The following is a 20,412-nucleotide window of genomic DNA, read 5'->3' on the forward strand; positions in this document are numbered from 1 at the left end:
TAACTAACGTCCGCAAAATAAACTAAAATTACAAATTTACCCTCTCAATTTACCCCCTCTTCATACTACCCACCACCACCACCACCACCACCACCTCCTCCTCCTCCTCCTCCTCCTCTTTTAACCACCAACTCCTTACCTCCGGTTTCACGATTTAAACAGCCGCGGTTATGACGAGTAAGGACAAAGGGAAGTCGGTCGCCGGCAGAGAAAAATGTGTGTTTTTTTTTAATTTTTTGAATTCGCGGCAAACGCCTAAATTTTTCGCACGTCTGAGGCTAAAACGCCTAGTTCGTGCAATCAACCGTGTGGTTGTATGAAAAATCTGGGCGTTTGAGGTGAAACGCCTAGTTTTTTAGAATACCCTAGGCTGGAACGCCTAGTTTTTTAGAATAGCCTAGGCTGAAACGCCTAGTTTATTATAATACCCTAGGCTGAAACGAAAAAACCAGGCGTTTCAGCCTAGGGTATTCTAAAAAACTAGGCGTTTCCTAGGTTTCGAATTTTTTTAAAAAAAATTATCGCGACGTACTGATTTCGTACGGTTCGATGACCCTTCAGCGAGCGTCTAAGGTTGTGTTTCTTGTATTTCGTCGTTGTCCATAAGATCTAATGAATTTGATTTTGCAAAATTTAAAAAATTTCTTTAATTTTGAAACTCACGGTGGAAGGGGTGGTTGTTCGATGAGCATTGGTGGCCGTTGACCACTAAAGAGAATGGTAAATGAGGTAAAATTAATTATTTTTATAATCGTTATTATAAGGATAATTACGTAATTTAATTTTATTTTGCGGGTGTTAGTAAGATATTTGAGGGCGATATTTAACAACCCTCTTTTATAATTTGGAAATTAGAAATACAATTTCATTATTATATATTATTAATCATGGAGTAACATTATTGGACCGTCTCAATTTATAATTTGTAATATCTCTAGAAAAAAAAAAACACTCACTTTTCTTATGATAAATATATAGATATACTTGATGATTGATTAATTGCTCATCACTGATGCAAATGAATTTCTAATCGGCAACAAAATAAATATATTGATATACTTGATGATTGAATGCTCATCATTGATGCAAATGAATTTCTAATCGGCAACAAAATAAAAACACACAGGTGTTTCAAAAAAAAAAAAATCACGGGTTAATGTAGAAGGTCTCACAAGCCAAATCAGAGTGCTTTGTTTGCTTTAATTAATAATACGTGTCTTATTCCTTTTTATGTCATTCACATCTTTTAAGCCAAGAAGTGAAAAATAAAAAAAAAAATACTTATTTCATGAATGATGTTCTTAATTATGATACAAAGAGTCTAGCCAAGTTCTTATTTAACTAGCTTGGCAATAAACCGGTGATTGAACAGCATAGGGTACCTTGTTAAAATTCCCGAATTTCAGACCAAAACACATGTTTCAAATGGTCCTAAAAGTTGAAGTTAGAATCAAATTCCAAAAGTTTTATATTAAACTCCATCATTTTATTTTTATATACAGGAATGAATTGTTGTCATTTTCTTTAGGCTTTACTTTTTTTTTTTTTTTTTTTTTGAATTGTTTATAAATTTGGGCTTAAATGACATTTACTTCAAGCCCACGTTTGGCTTTTTTAGATATTTCAAGCCACATTTTTTTTGACAAATATTTCAAGCCACTTAAAAATTAAATAAAAATAAAGTCTCATTTTCCACGTCCCTCTTAAAATTAAAATTAATTAATAAAATTTAAAAAAAAAAAAAAAAAAAGAATCCAAGAATATATCACCAATAGAAAATAGAAATGACTCAAATGAGGATTGAAGAGGAGCGAAAAAATAGGGGAATGTGGGAGTGTGGGACAACAATTACACCCTCTCATAAGCACATCAACCAACACTTTAACCGTCACTTTCCATTTTCACAATTTCAATTATCCTCTCTCAAACTCAAATACATACTCCAACAAAATGGAGGACTGTACTAATTTCAACGGCAAATCCAAGAAATACTACTATTACAACAACAAAAACAACAGTAGTATTAATAATACGATTGAAGGTGGTTTAGGCGTAATGATTAGAAAAGGGCCGTGGAAACCCGAAGAAGATCAAGTTTTAATTAACCATGTTAAGAATTATGGTCCTCGTGACTGGAGCTCCATTCGATCCAAAGGTCTTCTTCAACGTACTGGCAAATCGTGTCGTCTTCGTTGGGTTAATAAACTTCGTCCCAACTTAAAAAAGTACGTATGCTTTCTATTTTATTTTATTCCTTTGTAGTTTGTATCTAGTGTAACGAATTAACGATCATGTATGTCCTTTTTAATGTTTCAATGTTATGAACGTACAAGTTTGTGTTCATGGTAATATTTTTAGGTCGTGAAGCAATCCTTTGGGCAGGCTTTATTCAGGTCGTGTAGTTGATCCCATTATTTTCTACATTTACATTTTCCCATATTCATATGGTTCATATTGTTGTTTCGATATATTGTTTGAGTTCAATTTGTTAAAAGAAGAGTAACTACTTGGAGAAAAAGTTATTTTTTACTGTGTAATGTTAAATACTGTTATTAGTATTTCATAAATTAGTAAGTTTTGTTTTCAGTACTTTTCATCCTCTATCCAAATTCCAGTCTCAAAAATTTGTTAATTTCTTCTAGTAATCTATTAAATTGATTAATTCAAATCGGTTTTGATTAATTTTTGGTGTAATCTTTGTTGAATATGTGTTCCATAATTTCTGATCGATTAATATTTTTTTTAGTGGGTGCAAGTTTACAGCAGAAGAAGAAAGAATGGTGACAGAATTGCAGGGAGAATTTGGGAATAAATGGGCGAAAATCGCGACATATTTAGCAGGAAGAACTGATAATGATGTGAAGAATTTTTGGAGTAGCAGGCAAAAGAGATTGGCTAGGCTTTTGCACTCTCAATCTCCTACTCATCGTTTTAATAAGAAGCACAAATCTTCTGCTTCTACTTCCAAGGATCCTCCTCACTTTCGCGAGGTAAACATTTTTCTTTTATTACGTTTGTTATCCGTGCTTCGGATTTTTTTTTTTTTTTTTTCGCTTATATAAAATATAAGAATGTCACGTGTATGCCTGTTAGAATGTTTGGTATTAATATTGATCAAACATATCCTTAATTAAATGGAGTGGTGGAAAGAGGATGAACTTGATAGTGAAACTTAATTTGACATAATTTAAGTTGAGTATATAAATGATTCGAAGCATGGTAATTTTTACAAAGTACTTTGTAAACTTGTGTTTAATATTGATTGTTTATATGTTTATAAAGCATTAAATTTTTAAAATTTAACAAGGTCATATGATGGTGTGAAATAGTTTTATCAATTTTCCATAATCATTTTTAAATTATGGATATTATGTAAATATATAGAGTGATTACTCTAATGATGTTTGAGTATGACAGAGTTGTTCTATCAGACAACCACTTCATGTTGTTTTATTGAAGTTATTCACATGTATTAAAGTTTAAAATCGACTTTCTTCTGATTTTCAGGTCTCCAAGAATTCTTCAATGGAGGGAGAATCATCCTCCAAAGCACAATCTCTTAACTCGTCTTCTAACAGCAGCACAGGCAAGAACGCCATGGAACTGATACCGTTTCCTGGTTCAATTGACCACAGTTGTCCGTGTTTTGAAGCTAACAACGGAAATTCTCTTGATCCAATTCCCTTGAACACATACTACAACCATACGGAGTTGCAACTACTAGAAATGCCTTCTTTTCTCTCGATTCCACCCATCCAAACAGACTTTCCATTCCTTCGAGAAACACAGGAGCTCATTGATAGGCTTGATTATAGCTTTTTTGCACCCTTTGGATACATAAATGAGCCTGCACTCATCAATGATGGGGTTCACCTTTTTTCGTGCTTTGGTGGAGGTGGTATGAATGGTGAAACAAGAGTCAAGCGGGAGGACAACCATGCAGCACCTGACAGTTTTTTCGATGACTTCCCATCAGATGTGTTTGATGAGATAGAGCCATTATCAAGCCCTCCTGGCTGGTAGATAGGATCATCTGTTCAGCTAACCTGTAGCTTATGTTCTGACAAAATTTAGCAGATTTCCTGTAGTTCTGGTAGTTTAACCTTTTTTTTTTTTTTCCTCAAAGACACTCCTGACTTATCTTGTACTCTGATAGTCTGATTTATTTACTTCAGTGCTAAACATCTGCATCTGATTTATGAACTCTCTTTATCTAGTTAAGATGATTTTAATTCTAAATAGGTTATGAATCTTATGATTGAGACTTTGAAGAACTAATTCTAACTATGTGTCGAGGGTGAAGAAAGAAGATGAAACAAATTGCTCGTGTAAACCTATAATCTCAATGTTTTGTACAATGATGCTTCAGACCAACATCTTGTACATCTGGTAATCTGAAGCTTTGTTGAAATATACTGTAATATAAAAGGCTACAGATGACAATGAATGGCTCAAGTCTTCCGTATACCAGACTGAATGTAGCGGCAAACAATTATTCATAAATCATAGCACCCTGAGTCCTTATGTTGGGATCAATGGATCATACACCATCAGCCAAGCTATTTGATGGCGTGTAACCAACACCAGTTACGAGTGGTTCCGTGAGCAACTGAAAGCTTCCAGCAGTAACTGACCCGTTTTCTCCAAAGGTGATATGTCTTCTTGCATGAGAGTAAGCACAATAGTTTACTTCATAAACAGTAACATCTCTCTTAAATGTTGAAATTGATGTTCCAACACCTTCCCCTGCATATCAACAAAAAAATAAGTCTAATAGTGAGAAACTTCCGTTCAGAAGTATGCAATTATGCATGAGTGATTGAGTGAAGATCTCAGCAACTCACTGAAAATGACTGTCAATTATGAAAAAGAATTGCAGAAATGTAACAGAAATGAATACAAGCATGCCAATTACACTCAGGCCCCTTCAACTCTCTTCACTTCACACTTAAACCAGAAAAGGTGCAATCACCCTAGCTCACTATGTACTCTACCTAAGATCATTTGGGCCTCTTCAGAGAGTATTACGGGGAGACATCCGAGACAAGGAACGTGTCATACTAGGCGTGAACAAGAGAAAAAGCAGTACAGGACTTTTCAACATTATGAAATATCTTCTGGTTAAATTTAATATACTTCATAGTTTATACCAATTTGCCATTAGTAGTTTGTGCATAGCAATGGTCAACTTTTAGTAAAAATACAGCCTTTTAAGGTACGCCATTTAAAACATACAAAATTTAATAAAAAAAAATTGCAACAAATAAAGCTTACCATGTGTAACTAGCAACAAATTTTCTCTAGGGTATTTATCTGCAAGTGCCTGGATGACATGCTCGTATCTGCTCCTAGAACCAAAAACTGTTTCTTGCCACCGTGGCATCTATATTTGATCCAAGAGAGAGTTCAAGTGAGAACAAAATTATGTGTATTCACAAATATACTTTTAGTAGATCATTCCCAGGTAAAGAAAGATGGTTAGTTACCTCTTGATAAATTCTTTCAACAGTATTATCTACAGTTCCAGCAGGAAACATAGCTTCAAGCTCGGAAATATTAAAGCGAAAAACACCATCTTTAGGAGCATATTCAGGTCTTATAGCTTCTCTGCACAGCATCTCACACAACCCATACTCAATAGAAACCTGCAAGGTGTTGGGAGGAATTACACAATTAGCTCGAATGGCAAATCCATGTTCCCTCTATTTTTACAGTTTATGATCGCTTCAGAGTTAAATACTTGCGTAGTTATAATTAAAGCAGGTTCATCAATCATTACTCAAATACAATTGCTATAATGATGCTCCCGCACAAATCTCAGTCTCAGTCTAGAAAAAAAAAAAAAAGGGGGGGAAAATTTTAAAATTTGTCACCAAAGCAGAGTAGGCAAAAGAGGAAGAACAAATCTTTTTGATGATTAGGGAGAAGCCGGAGAACCACTATTTAAGTAATACTTAACAGCTACTATCACTTCAGCAGCTTCAAAACCTAGTTGAACATATTGTACCATGACACTAATCAAACACCAAGGGCTGCACACCATTCCTTTCAACTGACTAAAAAATATAATTCACATATAACTTAAGTTTAATTATGCTGAAAATTGTGATTAAGAAAGAAAAAGATAGCCAAATAAGGCAAGGCCGACATGTCTGGATCAGACCATTACACGAACAAAATATTGCTAATGCAAGTGAGAGAGGCACATTTTAGGGATCTTAAAATATATGATGATAATGAAGTTCAATGATGGTGAGAGGAAACAAAGAGAGAGTAAAAATGGAATAATTACTGATATATAAGATGATCAAATTGACAAAACAGCCTCTTAGGCCCTCTTTGTCCATACTATATGCACAACTCTAAAACTAATCAATGCCACAAGCAGAGGTAAACAGCCCAGGACCCAAACTCCCAGATATTAACTACAAAGTTCCATAATTGGTATTTGTTAGGAGTGCCAATCAGAATATGCAAGACCATGAGTCTGCCTAAACAAAGAATCAGTTCGTTAAAGAACTAAGAGAGGAAATATAGAGTGGTAATTCCACTTTGTGTAGGGGCCTTCATCCTTTCCTGCTATATTTATTCACCAATGAACCAATTGTCTGTTTAGTTTTTCTCAATATAATGCTCCGGTGATGACTTTCAGCAATTTCTTAAAAAAATAATAATGAAGGTGACAGACTAATGTAACTTTCTATTGACTTATTGAGAATAAAACCAAAGAATTTCTCTAAATTCTTGATTAGCCAATACAAAAAAAAACACATCATTTTGATATAGATGTTGTCATTTTCTAAAGTTGTACAGGAGATAAACCTTCAAAATATTCATTTAATTTACATCCGACAGGACTGACACCCTACTTCCCAGTCTCTATTTTATTCTAGCGATACTGATAGCAACAACCTACAATATCCAAGACCCTTTAAAAAGAGAAAAAACTTCCTGATTTCCTAGGTTGTATCATCTACATCTATGGCATGGCCTTTCAAGAACTAAGCCAATCCATTTTGCTTTACTGATATCCGATGATAGGCCACATGATTACAAATTTAGAGTACATTCTCCACATTTACAAGTCTTACTGTCTATCTCTACACCTCCATGGCTCCACCACCCTTTTCCTTCCAAAATTTTCTTCTAGCTCTCCCTCAATATCACACTCTTTATGCAGTCACAACTCTCATTCCTCTTGGAATTCGTAAACCCAATTTCCAAACACCAAATAAGCTTCTTTCATCAATCTACATCTCCAATCCGAAAAAGTTGTCCCTCATTTCTCAATATGTCACAAAGCTTTTCACATCCAGTATTAGGATTCATCCCAAAATCGAATCTTCCGTAACACAGCACACACATTTAACCAGCACCTCAATCAAAATTGCTTACATCTTGATTCAGTAAATACCAGACCATCTACTTTCCCATGAGTTAACATCAGTATTTCAAATCATATCTATTCATACTGATCACCCAATTATATAAACACAAAGGTCATTGTAATCATTATTCAATTCCATATTTCAGCTAAACTAAACATTAATTAACAGTAGCACCCATTAAACAAAAAAAAAAAAAAGTTCCAACTTTTTTTTTCCTTTTCAAGACAGTAGTCAATCATACCCATCATTAAATTACACCCAATAAAACCCAAATCATTAAAAAATAAAACAGCCCACAATTCAATCCATCAATTTAATTACCCAAAAAACAACAAAAGTCAAAAAGATCATCAAAAAAATATACCTTAACTTTAGAAGGGTCAAAGGAGGAAGAACCATCAGACCCACCAGAGCATAAAGCAGAAACAACCTCAGAAGCAGTCTGAATACACCGAAGAAACGGAGAAACAAAAACGCGATGAATTGGAAACCCAACCCGGGTTCGAAACTCAGCACCAACCTTATACGCTCTAGTTTTTCCTTCATCAAAAAGAGGCGGATCCCACGGCCGCTCCGCCGTAGTAACCCACTTCGGATCAAAGTTATCCATCCGATCACCGTGTCTCATCACAAGCACATTTTGATCAAACCCACCACCGGAAACGGCGCCGGAACCATCTCCGGCGCCGGCGACGACGGCGGCGCCATGAATTGAGCTCATTTTCTCTCTCCTAAAATGGGGTTTTGTTGTTAGAGTGAATTGAGGAGTGAGAAAGAAGGGGAAAAGGTTGGTTTTTGAAGGGGCAGTTGGGAATTGACAACAGAAAGGAAGAGGAAATCTGGGCGAAAGTTGGGAAATTATTGAATTTTTCATTATTTTATGGGATTTGCTACGAATTTTACTGATTTGACACTCGTTTTTTATGAATTTTTCGTTTTTAATTGATAAGACGTACTAGTTTCATTGGTTGTTTTGATACCTGACAAAAGACAAGTAGTGAAGTAGAGTACTATAATTAAATTCTTATGATATGCCATTGTGGGTCCATAAAATAATATTGGCCTTATCGGATTGGTTTTAAAATGGTCGTTTAAACACATAAAATATGTTACACTACACATAAAACAGCACGTCTTGTGTGCGGCTGGCCACACCGTGTGGCCATTTAAAGTAACCCCTATAACATTGATTAAGTAACCCCTGTAACACTGACGGAGTAACTCTATAACACAACCCGAGTAACTCTATAATAATGATGAAGTAACCCCTTTAACACTGACCAAGTAATCGCCATTTCACTAGTGAAGTAACCCCCTATAGTGGCTGGCCACACGGTGTGGCCAGCCACATATAAGACTTTGTGCACATAAAATAGGTTACACTTACAAGTACACATATATACAATCCACATGATAAGATTTTGTTTATAAATTTGGTTATATGAAAATGTGTTATGATACGAATAGTATGAAGTAGTTATTGATTAGGTTGTTAATTATTATAACTTTATAAGAAAGCCATTAAAAAGGAAAATCATACTTCCTCCGTTAATGGTTATTTGCAACAAAGGGATATTATTTGTGAGATATAAAATATTCCTTTGTTGCAAATAACCATTAACGGAGGAAGTAATAAAGATAAATTAGTTATATGAAAAGTAGCCTATGGTCAATACAATGCAAATTTTGTTTATAGTTATATGATATAGTGTGATTATTCTATCCTTTATACGAAATTATACTCATTGTAAAAACAAATAGTTTAAAAGAAAAAAAAAAAAAAAAAAAAAAAAAGATAACTCGTGAGGGAGCCTCAGTTGATCTATTAGATCAACCAAGTTTGCCAATCAAGTGGTTGTTTAGTAATAATGAGTAACAATGTTGCTAATGTCAGGCATGCCAGCTCATTTAGGGTCTGTTCTCTTGCGTTGAAATTTAGTTCAGCTTAATTTAGTTCTGTTCAGTTCAGCTCAGTTCAGTTCAGTTCAGTTCAGTTCGATTCAGTTCAGCTCCTAATTTCCTTCTCTTATAAAATATTCATTTCAGTTCAGTTCAGTTCACTTCGGCTGAGTTCAGTTCAGTTCAGTTCAGCTGAGTTTAGTCAATGAGAACATATCCTTAATATCTACTTCCTTTGTTTTTTAATAGTTGTAACACACCTTTTATTACACTTTTCGATGATTTGATTAAATTAGGTAAACGAATTAATTAAGCTATGGAATTTTAACCATAGCAACTTATCCATTTCTACTTATCGATGGTCAATTTTGTGATTTAATTTACCCGTTTACTAAATATAATATCTCTTTTAAAATGCGTGCCAAAGAGGTTTGTTGCAAGTAAATAAAAACGGAGAATATACATCAAATGTCGAATAAGAAGGAAGGGGAATAAACTGGTATATCGTTTCCTAACTCTGTCCTCATTTTAACTACTTCATCCTCTTTCCTTAAAGTTTCCTCCACCCCACTGTTAACCAACACCATCTTCTTGGTCACCCCCAACGACATAACCATTATCACATAAAAGTTACTAGTACACTTGGTTTACAGTCCACTTGATAAAATATCGTTCATAAATTTGGTTATATGAAAAATGTCATATTGTCTGCAGTCATATATGTGTATATAGAGACCTATAATGGTTGCAGGCCTTGCATCTATGAACTTGTTACGATTTACGTATGAGTATCTTTTTATTAAGTATACATTCCAGGATTCGATTGATTAAATGGATAATTTATATAGCTATAATAATGAGGATGTGTTAAGCGATATTAAACCTACTACTCCGTATTAGTAATAATTAATAAGTAATTAATAGAGTATGAAACACGTAAACTCGAGCCAAGAATACATAAAGTCGAACCTTATTTACGTCACTTTATCTTTTGGAGGTTGGAACAACCAAACTTTTAAAAGCCAAAAGGTCGTCTACATACTTAAACTCGACTCACTAGGAATCTTGCACAAGCACAAGTCATTTCTCGAGTAAAATCAAAGGAGCCTCTCTTTAATCGTGAAACTATAAAAAGTTAGGGTACCACAATTCTTTGAACCCCTCAAACCTTAATTCTCAGCTGCTGCGCACCAACTACTCAACCAAAGAGCAGAGACGTCTTTCGTCTCCCTCTTTCTATCTTCTCCTTCCATCTACTTCAACTTGGAACAATTTTTCTGATCGAATTTCTTCGGTGAGTTTAAAGATTTAATCTTTTCCTCTTTCTGGGTATGATTCCGCTTTTTCTGGGTATTGATTAATTATGTTTTTTGTTGATTAATTAGGCTTTCTTGTATATTGTTTAAGCTTAGATCTTTTCTTGGTTGTTATCTGATTTTGTTGGGTTTATTTTATTTTCCGCAAGAATTGGACTTTTCTCCTATTTTTGTTTTGTTTTAATTGATTGATTTATTTTGGGTTTTTTTTTTTTTTTTTTTTTTTTTTTTTTTTTTTTATAATTTTTTTTTGAATTAGGGTATGTAACAGTGCGCTGGTGACCTTGCAATTTTTATCCATATTTATGTATTTGATCAGGAATTTATTTTATTGTGTTGATTTAATGGGTCATTTTCTGGATTTGTATGGTTTTATGTTTGTGGGAAGGTTTAAATTTTTAAAAGATGATTAGAAGATTAACAATCTAACAGAGGTTTATATAAGAAAGATGAGTTTTTACTGTTATAATCAGGGTTTTATGTTTGTGGGAAGGTTGTAAATTTTAAAGAGATGATAACAAGATTATTATCTAACATAGGTTTTTAATTTCATATAAGAAAGAGGAGACTTTACTGTTATAATCAGGAAGAAGGATGAGAAATTTGGGTTTAGTTATTTTAGTGCCTCAATTGCTGAAAAATTGCTTCAAATGCGAGGATATAATTATGAATGAATTAGGTGTTTGCAGGCAGTTTAATTTGTTCCGCCGAAAGGTGTATCTTTAGTGCTTTAATGACTAGATTTCAACCCCTAAATCAAAAGATTTTATTTTCGGATTCAGGGGTGAGATTAGGTGGTTTATACTTCGTATACTTTAGCTAGAATGACCTATAGAATTTCATTCCGTTGTTGGCTTTTCTTTTGGGGTTTGATTTAGTGGGTGAATTGACCCAAGAAGGAAATTGGATAAATGCCTAAAAGGATATGATTGGCAAGCTTATCATTTACAATTGTGGACTTGTATGATTGTTGTGACTTAAGGGCTTTGGTTTTATAGGTAATGTCCATTGATGTTATTTAAATGTGTAATTTGGGGTTCTAATTGTTTTGGTTAAGTCTTATATCAATAGGATTCAGAGTATTTTGGTGGTGCTGTAGTGGAGATGCTAATTGCTAGAATTAAATGCTTTTCTTTGTAACATTTTCATAGTGACCTACTAGGCTATTATTGCACCGTAAATGTTTTAAGGATTTTGGTAGATTTTGGTATTACTGCATCTAATTTCATTATTTTTCCTACTGCAGCGAGCTTCGGAGTGTTGTAAAGTATAATCATGTTTGGGCGAGCTCCGAAGAAAAGCAATAACACCAAATACTATGAACTTCTTGGTGTCTCAAAAGAAGCCACTCAAGATGAACTCAGGAAGGCATACAGAAAAGCTGCAATAAAAAATCACCCGGATAAAGGCGGAGATCCAGAGAAGGTAAATTAATTGTGGTTTTATTACAAGGTTGCTGTTTAGTACTAATATCTTTTATGGATATTTTGTTTTTTCCATAGTTCCATACTTCTTTGTGATTCTGGATAATGTGTCCTACATCTGTAGGCTTGTTAGTTTTTTGTTGCTTTCCTGCAGTAATCAATCTGTGATGGTTATTAATGTGCGAACTGCTATGTAGATATAGGATCCCATATCCTTATGCAGTTGTTTTAGTTGTTCAATTACTTAAAATGAGTTAAAAGCTGTTTAAATATTAATACATTTGAGGGGTAGTGCTTCTGTAGTGTTATATTTTGTGGGAAAAAATTTATTGAGAATGCTTAGGTTTCGATTCATAACCTACAGTTTGAGGGCTTGTTTTGACTTTACCATGTATTTTTCCATTCATATCAACACCCAATTGACAAAGCTTCCAGTCTTTGAAGGGATTAGGATATTTATATACACAATATGCCCTGTATGGAGTTTATGGCCTTATGTATGGTAAAAACTTTGAAAACTTTTCATATTTTGAGAGATTATTGAGACCAATAGTGTAGGATGTAAATCGTGGAGGAGCTCAAGATGATATATATTATTTCATCTCTCTGTTTCATTTGCATTCTTATTTTGGGATGACCTCTTAGGTGTCAATATCATACTCTCATTTGTCAACTTTTACTTGTTAGATTTCCTTTTCATGAGTTTTCTTGATAAATTGTTCTAATAATATTTGCCCCTTCCTGTCTTTTCTTACATCTGGTTACTCCTGTATCAGTTCAAGGAAGTGGCTCAAGCTTATGAAGTTCTTAACGATCCGGAGAAGAGAGACCTCTATGACCAATATGGGGAAGATGCTCTTAAGGAAGGAATGGGTGGTGGCGGACATTCTCATAACCCATTCGATATCTTTGAACAATTATTTAATCCTTCAGGTTTTGGAGGTGAGTAGTTTTTTTTTTTTTTCCTTTCCCCCTAAGCATAGTGTATTCATGTCACAAAGCCCCTCCAAAATAAAGGGGAAAATAGGTTTACATGAAGCCCTCTGATGATGATTCTGTCATATGCTTTTCATAGGTGGTGGTAGCAGTTCAAGATTTAGAAGGCAGCAGCAAGGTGAAGATGTGATTCAAACTTTGAAGGTTTCCTTAGAGGACTTGTACAATGGGACCTCAAAGAAACTATCACTTTCTAGGAATATTCTGTGTCCTAAATGTAAAGGGTATGGTGCTTATCTGCTTATCAAATATTTACTTTCAAATAGATTTGGATTCCTGGGATGAAATCGAAATGTGACATCTCAGGGTAATATTTTATTTGTTTAGCTAAAAAGTCCTAAGTCCTATTTTTAGGGTTAAGGCTATATATCTTGATTTATCCTTCTCTAGGATCCATATAGCGTGTTGGTGCAATGAAAGTCCTATTGGCTCTTCTACGCTATTTCCAACCCCCATTTTCTAGTTTTATAAGTCTGGTTTGATGGTGCAGTCTAGATCTTTGATTTTATTTTTTGTGAAAAAAGGACATATGAACATTGTATCTGGTGGGATGTGGAGCAGAGATAGAGGTACCTCTATTTGCGCATAACATAAATCATCCTACTTTCAAATGCAGGGGGAAAACTTCATAATTGAAAAGGCCAATTTGACTGCATAAAAATGTGTTCACTCTAAGAGTGGTGGTCAAGTGTTTACTGCAATAGGTTTGAAATGCCAGATTAATTTTTCTGTAAAAGTACACTGTACCTGGATGCGGTCTTGGTTTGTTTTGCATATAATCATCATTTATATTTGTAATTTGTAGTAACCTCTTATACTAGTCGTAAAATCCTTTTTGACACTGTACAGCTTGCTCTTTTGTAGGTTTTGCTCTGTCTATTAAGCTACGTAAAACTGTAAATTTGTGTGTGCTAATTATTTAAATAACGGTTCGGTTACAGTCAATAACTTAGTACTTTGATGCAACACTAGCGTTATACTAATTGTGAATTGGAGCTCATTTTTTCATATCTTATGATCTGGTATGTTGCAGGAAAGGATCAAAAAGTGGGGCATCTAGTCGTTGTCATGGCTGTCAAGGTTCAGGTATAAAAATTAGCTCTAGACAAATTGGGCTTGGTATGATTCAGCAAATGCAGCATGTCTGTCCAGAATGTAGAGGTTCAGGTATATGTTTCATCCTCTTGAAAACGTTTCGTTTATGTCCATACATGTCATAGGGCCCTCTTACATATCATATGTTGTCATGTTGGTAATGCAGGGGAGGTAATCAGTCAAAAGGACAAATGCCCACAGTGCAAGGCCAACAAAGTTTCTCTTGAGAAGAAGGTTTTGGAGGTGCATGTGGAAAAAGGGATGAAGAATGGTCAGAGAATTGTATTCCAGGGACAAGCAGATGAGGCTGTAAGTGGTAGTCAGGCCAACAAAGCGAAATACAGTATACTGGCATTCTTTCTAAAATTTTTACTCTGTCCCAATGACTCAAAAGAACGCTTAATGTTGTTTTGTGATCATTCGGATTTGGATAAAATAAAACGACTTTGATGTATAACTAAATTATTTGTTACTCTGATGATGCAGCCAGATACAGTCACTGGGGACATCGTCATTGTGTTGCAAGAAAAGGAACACCCTAGGTTCAAGAGGAAGTTTGATGATCTCTATGTTGAACATAAGCTGAGTTTGACTGAGGCACTTTGCGGTTTCCAGTTTGTCCTGACTCATCTTGATGGCAGACAGCTGCTGATAAAATCTAACCCTGGAGAGGTCATCAAGCCCGATCAATACAAAGCAATCAATGATGAGGGTATGCCACATCATGAGAGGCCCTTCATGAAGGGGCGATTATATGTCCACTTCACTGTGGAATTTCCCAATTCCTTACCCCTTGACCAATCCCAAGCTTTGGAGAAAGTCTTACCACCGAATCCCAAGAAACAGATTTCGGACATGGAGCTGGACGAGTGTGAGGAGACCACACTACATGATGTTAACATGGAGGAGGAGATGAGACGCAAGCAGCATCAAAGGCATCAGCAGGCATATGATGAAGAAGAAGATGAACCTCGAGTTCAGTGTGCTCAGCAGTAATGTGATGCTGTTATTACAGTTTATTAAAAGTTTCAGTAGGGTTCTTTACCCAGCCTTTTGAGAATTGAAGCTTATGTATCAATCTTGTTAAATGTTGGGTGTTTTTGGGATTTGCGTGTGCCTATTTCGATGTGTATAGCTTCTACATACTTAGTTTACATACAAGCCTGTAGTTGCTTCAGTAGAATCTGATATATGTATCCTTTGCTTGATGATTATTATTCCATCTCTTTTTTGTGATTGCTTCAGTACAAGGAGGTTACCCAAGTGTTACTTTTTATGCAATCTCCTTTTCCCCCTAGTTTTTGTTTGAGGCCATTTAAAATTAGGTGTCTTTTCCCATTTTGAGTGTGACTTTATTTTCTGAAGGGAATTTAACGTCTCGCATAAGAAGTATACTTTTTTTTTTGATCCGAATGTATGAGTAACCATTGAGATATATCAATGCTGTAATTGGCTGGATTTTTTTATATACCCCGGTGCACCATACACTATCATCAAAATGAGAACAAAATACTTATGAGTGTACGGTGCACCCGGGTGTATATAACAATCTCTCGTAAATGGCTATTTCCATTGATATTTCAATGCTATGTGTAAAAATCAAAATGTATTGAGCAATAGTGGGAACTAAACCCAGATGATATTAGTGAAAATAAATTTTCATCTGCGTTGTTTTTCAGAATAAACTGATTTTTTAGCTATAAATACTGTCATATTCATGAAAAACTCACTGTATCAATTTCAAGTTTTCAACTACCATGCATACAAAATTAACACTGTTGAATATAAGATCATAGACTTCTAAGTTCTTACCACTAAAAATAAAGCAAACAATAAATTCAGACTTCTATAGCCTCATAAGGGGGAGCCACTAGCTCATGTTAATAGGCTGGAAAATCAAGATTAAAGCTGCAATTCTCAATCTCAGGTTCTTCACAATAACTTTTTGTCCTAGGGCATGCAGTGCCAAGATGCAGCGGTCTAGACCAACATACATTCCTAGTCTTGCAATGTGAGACAAAGTCCGCTCCAAAAAACCTGCTCATTCATATAGATCACAGGGCCAAATGAGGGGAAAAAAAGGTGAGACAACACATGATTTATCACAATGACACCTGCTTTTGTAATTAGCATGGTCTTCTACCATGAGAAAATTTGAATGCAAAAGAATTTAACAAAGACGAATCTTCACGAAGTTCCCATCAAGAACAGCATAAGTACGTAATTAAATATTTGATCATGCATATATCAGTCACCCTGTACTCCAGTAGCATTATAGATATAATTTTGCTTAGCTAAATCATTCTTGAAATAGAACACAGAATAATCTTAAAGGTGCATCCAGCTAATCTATGAATACATCATAACTTTCTTATGGCCGCAAAACAAATTTGTCATATATGAATTTTTTTTTCAAGTCTTTGCAATCTTTGATGCAATGCACAGCAAGAAAAACACAAACTAAATAAACAAAAGAAAAGAAACCGAGTCAAGAGTGGACAAAAAAAACCATGATAGGGATAAGGGAGTAAACATTGTTGTCAACATTGTATTGAGAAACTAACATTAGCATACTGTAATCTTTGCAAGAAAAAAACTAGAAAAGGGTAAACAAAAGATACCTCTCCGGAATAATTTGCTCTCATCATACTACAACTCTTCTTTCTTCAAACTGCCACACGCATTACACTCCATGACATTACTTGTGTTATTATAGTTAGAGGGTGGCAAAGGAGCCAAAGTGCCTCCACAATTTTCTTTGTCACACACAAATCTCACAAAAAAATAAGCATGAGGAAAATCATCATCCCCATCGTCCTGAATCTCATTGTTCTCCCCATCTGACGGTAACATTTCCTCCTCTTCCTCCATCGTCTCATCCTCACCACCCTCATCCTCATCCTCATCCTCATCCTCATGGGACCATTTAGCTTCAATCTTGCATCGATCACAAAAACAAGAAAACCCGTAATCATCTAGCAACCTTTTCTGCCTTTGAGGATAACTAAAATTGACCGGGAAATAACTCAAACAAATTTCTCGGCCTTCAGGAACATCATGTATCATTCGAATAATCATATCAGTGTTTCCCTCAGTTCCACCATCAACATAGTCAAAACGACAGGCATTTGGCAGGCAATCGTGGTTAAAGAATGAAGCATTTCGATAAATAGCATATGCTCTCACAGATCTTTCTCCATGTTCTGATAAAGGCTCCATGAGTCCAAAGGAATTACACCGGTCCTTGGACAATAGAGCAGCAGTAATTTCTACTGATGGAGCAGATAGACCCTCAGGAAAAGGTAGCGATGAGATGATTGAGTGTAGAAAAATGGCAGCATTAGAATCTTTCTCTGCACCCTGGGGCCCACCTCCATCAAGTGCTATCAGAGTCTGAAAGGAGGAAGGAGAAACCATAGCAAGATTGAATGCAGCCACCAAATAACGAGCTTGGATCTGGCGATCCTCAGGCTGTTGGTCAACCAGTACAGGGCAATTTCTTAAATAGCTAAGAGATTGGCAAACCCATGGTGTGTGTGAGAAGCCTAGGGCCGAGGACTGGCATTTAGAGCTGCAAAAGACAGCATCGTCAGGATGAGAACATGAAGGGCATGCCAATGTCCCATTTCCTGGGACCAAGAGCTTATAACAATGACCACAATATCGAGAGTAAACCCCTTGTCGTTGTTTCAGAGGAAAAGAGGAGTAGGTGAGGATTGGGGAGTCTCGGAGAATAATTTGTCCTCCTTTAAGCGGCTGAGATGCAACTAGACCCCTTCCCTTCCCTTCAATGTCCACCAACTTCAGAGCAGTTGATATGCCCCCATGATTTTCTGCTACAGCCATGGACAAAGTAATACTAAAATTTCACTCCTGCAGAGAACAAAACCTCTTAAGGTAATTATAGTAATTAGTGCCCTAGGAAGGCATTGTTGCAGAGCTTACTCAAACTCGGCATCCTAGTATCAGACTTAGTTATTTAAGAAAATATTCCTCATCTTTGACGAAGTGTCAAGTGTCCATATCCATGTCAGAGTTTTGTGGATCCAACATAGGCACTTAAAACGACGACTCCAATTATTCCACAGCCAATATAAGTTGAAACGTAGTAAACTTACAGACGAATATTACCAACAATTGAACTGTCCAACTGATAATTGGACAAGACACATTGTAAACTTACAATTTATGTTCACCTTTTGTAAAATTTGAACCTTTTTAGCTCCCTATTCAAATATTTTGATAGGCCAACAAATTTAATTATGCAAAGTTCAAAATCTTGCAACAATAAATCTAAGAAGCATAATACTAATTACTAAAAACCAATCCTGATCCCGGGGTGTCATATTTCAGCACCACTGTTAATAATTTCACATTCAACAAAACTTAACAGCCAAACAAGTACTCCACACAAAAAGTCTATTTTAGCAATAATTTGGCTATCACAAATCCCGTACACGTTTTACCAATTTAATTCATAGTGCAAAGTTGATAAATTTGATACAAAAATAAGATAATTTCATGTAATTAAACACCATTAACAAATTTCACAGTAACAAACCAACAAATAATTCAATTTACTCCAAGATTACAATAACTTTTCAATCTTCATATTATACATCCATATGACATCAAATTAACAAAAAAGGGGTCAATCCTAAAATTGTTCTGGTACAAAATAACAAATTGAACATGAAAAAACTAAATATAGCATGAACAATCACTGAAATTAAATTGACAAATCACTTCTGATTAATTAGTTTGTGATTTTGAAAGAGAGAAAGTATCACCTTTGTTGAGCCTGCAATTCCAGGCGACTGCGTTTGTTAATCAGAGTAGAGAGAGAGATTAGGGGAGAGAAGGGGTTTAAGGTTAGTTGAGCACAGAGATTGGTGCGGCGAACTGTTCGAAAGTAACAACAAACCAACGCAATAACAACTTACAAGTCTTCTTGAGTTAACAGAACTCTTAAACTGTTTGCAAATTGCAATTACAATTGTCTAGGGGACTTCAAGTCCGTATCTTTTCGGCCTGTAAGCCCACCGTGGTGGACTAGCGGCAAACAAACATGTTGTTCGGGTTAGGTTTAGTTTGGTTCGGCTCAATTTGATTTAGGTGAGATGAGGTATATGTCATTAATCTTTTGACATGAATTATTTCGGTTTGGGCCGAGAAGTCAATTCAATTTTGACTCAAGTTTTGAATATAAAAAATTACAATTGGGGTTATGTTAAGTGAATGGAACATAAGTGACATTGTGATATAAGTCATATAAGAGTATAATACACGAAATCGGAGCGATTTAGGAGGTGTCGGGAGCTAGTGTTTGAACTTAACGAAACACTATGGGATGAATCCTGGGATCATATGATATTGTGTGGACCCATATATGACCATTATCCGGCAACGTAAAGGCCCCGTGAAAGCTTATAACCAATACACGAGTCATGTACGAAAACGAGTAAAAATTACAAAATTGACAGCTAAATAATCCATAGTTTTTGAGAATTTTTTTGAGATTTCGGGGCCTGGTAGCGAAAAGTGTTGAGAGTTGAGACCCTAAAGCTGTCAAAAACTGAACCGACCCGAGGACCTGACCTTAATAGACAACGATCTGAACCCGGCCTGTACTCGAACTATGGGGTGGATTATAGCCTTCAATTTTGCCACTTTTCGCCACCGGACCCCAAAACCTCAAAATTTCCTTAAAAATCGTGGATTATAGCCTTCAATTTTGTAATTTAATTTTTGACCTTTTTTCGCCCGTAAATAAAAATTGCCGAGATGTTTACCATGGTCCCTAATACCATCCAAGAGTCCAATTGGGTCGGTAGAACCATCCATTATGTCCTTAAACGGTCATTTTACCCGTTCACAACTTGAAGTGATTTCATAAACTCAAGCCTATCACGGACGTTTAGGACAACATATAATGATCATATGTGGTTTCAAACAGAATTATATGACCCCGAGATGTAACTCTTAAGGTCTCAAGGCTTTTCGCCATCAAACCGCAAAATTTTCTCAAAAAGCGTGGTATAGCCTTCAATTTTTTTTTGACCTTTTTTTGTCTGGAACTAAAAATTGTCAAGATGTTTACCATGGTCCCTAATACACTCCAAGTGTAAAATTGGTTCAGAGGAACCATCCAATATGCCTTTCAACGGTCATTTAACCCGTTCACAACTTACAGTGATTTCGTAAACTCAAGTCTACCACGGACATTTATGACAGCATATAATGATCATATATGGTTTGAAACAGCATTATATGACCCCGAGTTGTATCCCTTAG

General features: G+C 35.5%; 3 protein-coding genes and 1 pseudogene across 4 annotated transcripts; 2 read left to right on the forward strand and 2 right to left on the reverse strand.

Moving 5' to 3' along the window:
* The first annotated feature begins 1,950 nt into the window (after positions 1–1,950).
* Positions 1,951–4,208, forward strand: LOC145613541 (transcription factor DUO1 pseudogene; annotated as a pseudogene). Its single transcript, XR_014106985.1, has 3 exons — positions 1,951–2,225; positions 2,747–2,990; positions 3,508–4,208. The product of XR_014106985.1 is annotated as a transcription factor DUO1 pseudogene (transcript).
* Positions 4,209–4,311: 103 nt separating this feature from the next.
* On the reverse strand, positions 4,312–8,360 carry LOC145614922 (uncharacterized). The gene is made up of 4 exons (XM_081669997.1): positions 7,753–8,360; positions 5,487–5,645; positions 5,275–5,383; positions 4,312–4,746 (listed from the first exon to the last, which is right to left on the reverse strand). Exons 1-4 carry the CDS (start codon positions 8,260–8,262, stop codon positions 4,541–4,543), a joined length of 984 nt encoding a protein of 327 aa, XP_081526123.1. The 5' UTR covers positions 8,263–8,360; the 3' UTR covers positions 4,312–4,540.
* A 2,036-nt stretch (positions 8,361–10,396) lies between these two features.
* LOC145615078 (dnaJ protein homolog 2-like) lies at positions 10,397–15,415 on the forward strand. Its single transcript, XM_081670151.1, has 7 exons — positions 10,397–10,581; positions 11,850–12,028; positions 12,804–12,969; positions 13,103–13,247; positions 14,057–14,190; positions 14,285–14,427; positions 14,605–15,415. Exons 2-7 carry the CDS (start codon positions 11,879–11,881, stop codon positions 15,112–15,114), a joined length of 1,248 nt encoding a protein of 415 aa, XP_081526277.1. The 5' UTR covers positions 10,397–10,581; positions 11,850–11,878; the 3' UTR covers positions 15,115–15,415.
* A 310-nt stretch (positions 15,416–15,725) lies between these two features.
* On the reverse strand, positions 15,726–19,062 carry LOC145615079 (histone-lysine N-methyltransferase ASHR2-like). Its single transcript, XM_081670152.1, has 3 exons — positions 18,909–19,062; positions 16,740–17,991; positions 15,726–16,155 (listed from the first exon to the last, which is right to left on the reverse strand). The coding sequence occupies exon 2, from the start codon at positions 17,962–17,964 to the stop codon at positions 16,768–16,770; it is 1,197 nt and encodes a 398-aa protein (XP_081526278.1). The 5' UTR covers positions 17,965–17,991; positions 18,909–19,062; the 3' UTR covers positions 15,726–16,155; positions 16,740–16,767.
* Positions 19,063–20,412: the final 1,350 nt, after the last annotated feature.

The sequence above is a fragment of the Chenopodium album genome, chromosome 25 (assembly GCF_948465745.1).
Source record: "Chenopodium album chromosome 25, dcCheAlbu1.1, whole genome shotgun sequence".
NCBI classification, from domain to species: domain Eukaryota; kingdom Viridiplantae; phylum Streptophyta; class Magnoliopsida; order Caryophyllales; family Amaranthaceae; genus Chenopodium; species Chenopodium album.

Coding starts and splice junctions, on each gene's coding strand:
- LOC145614922 (XM_081669997.1), bottom strand. CDS start 8,262: ATGAAAAATTCAATAATTTCCCAACTTTCGCCCAGATTTCCTCTTCCT. Junction 5,646..7,752: donor TTGACCCTTCTAAAGTTAAG/GTATATTTTTTT, acceptor AACACCTTGCAG/GTTTCTATTGAGTATGGGTT. Junction 4,747..5,274: donor TTTGTTGCTAGTTACACATG/GTAAGCTTTATT, acceptor GTTGATATGCAG/GGGAAGGTGTTGGAACATCA.
- LOC145615078 (XM_081670151.1), top strand. CDS start 11,879: ATGTTTGGGCGAGCTCCGAAGAAAAGCAATAACACCAAATACTATGAA. Junction 12,029..12,803: donor AAGGCGGAGATCCAGAGAAG/GTAAATTAATTG, acceptor CTCCTGTATCAG/TTCAAGGAAGTGGCTCAAGC. Junction 14,428..14,604: donor AGGGACAAGCAGATGAGGCT/GTAAGTGGTAGT, acceptor CTGATGATGCAG/CCAGATACAGTCACTGGGGA.
- LOC145615079 (XM_081670152.1), bottom strand. CDS start 17,964: ATGGCTGTAGCAGAAAATCATGGGGGCATATCAACTGCTCTGAAGTTG.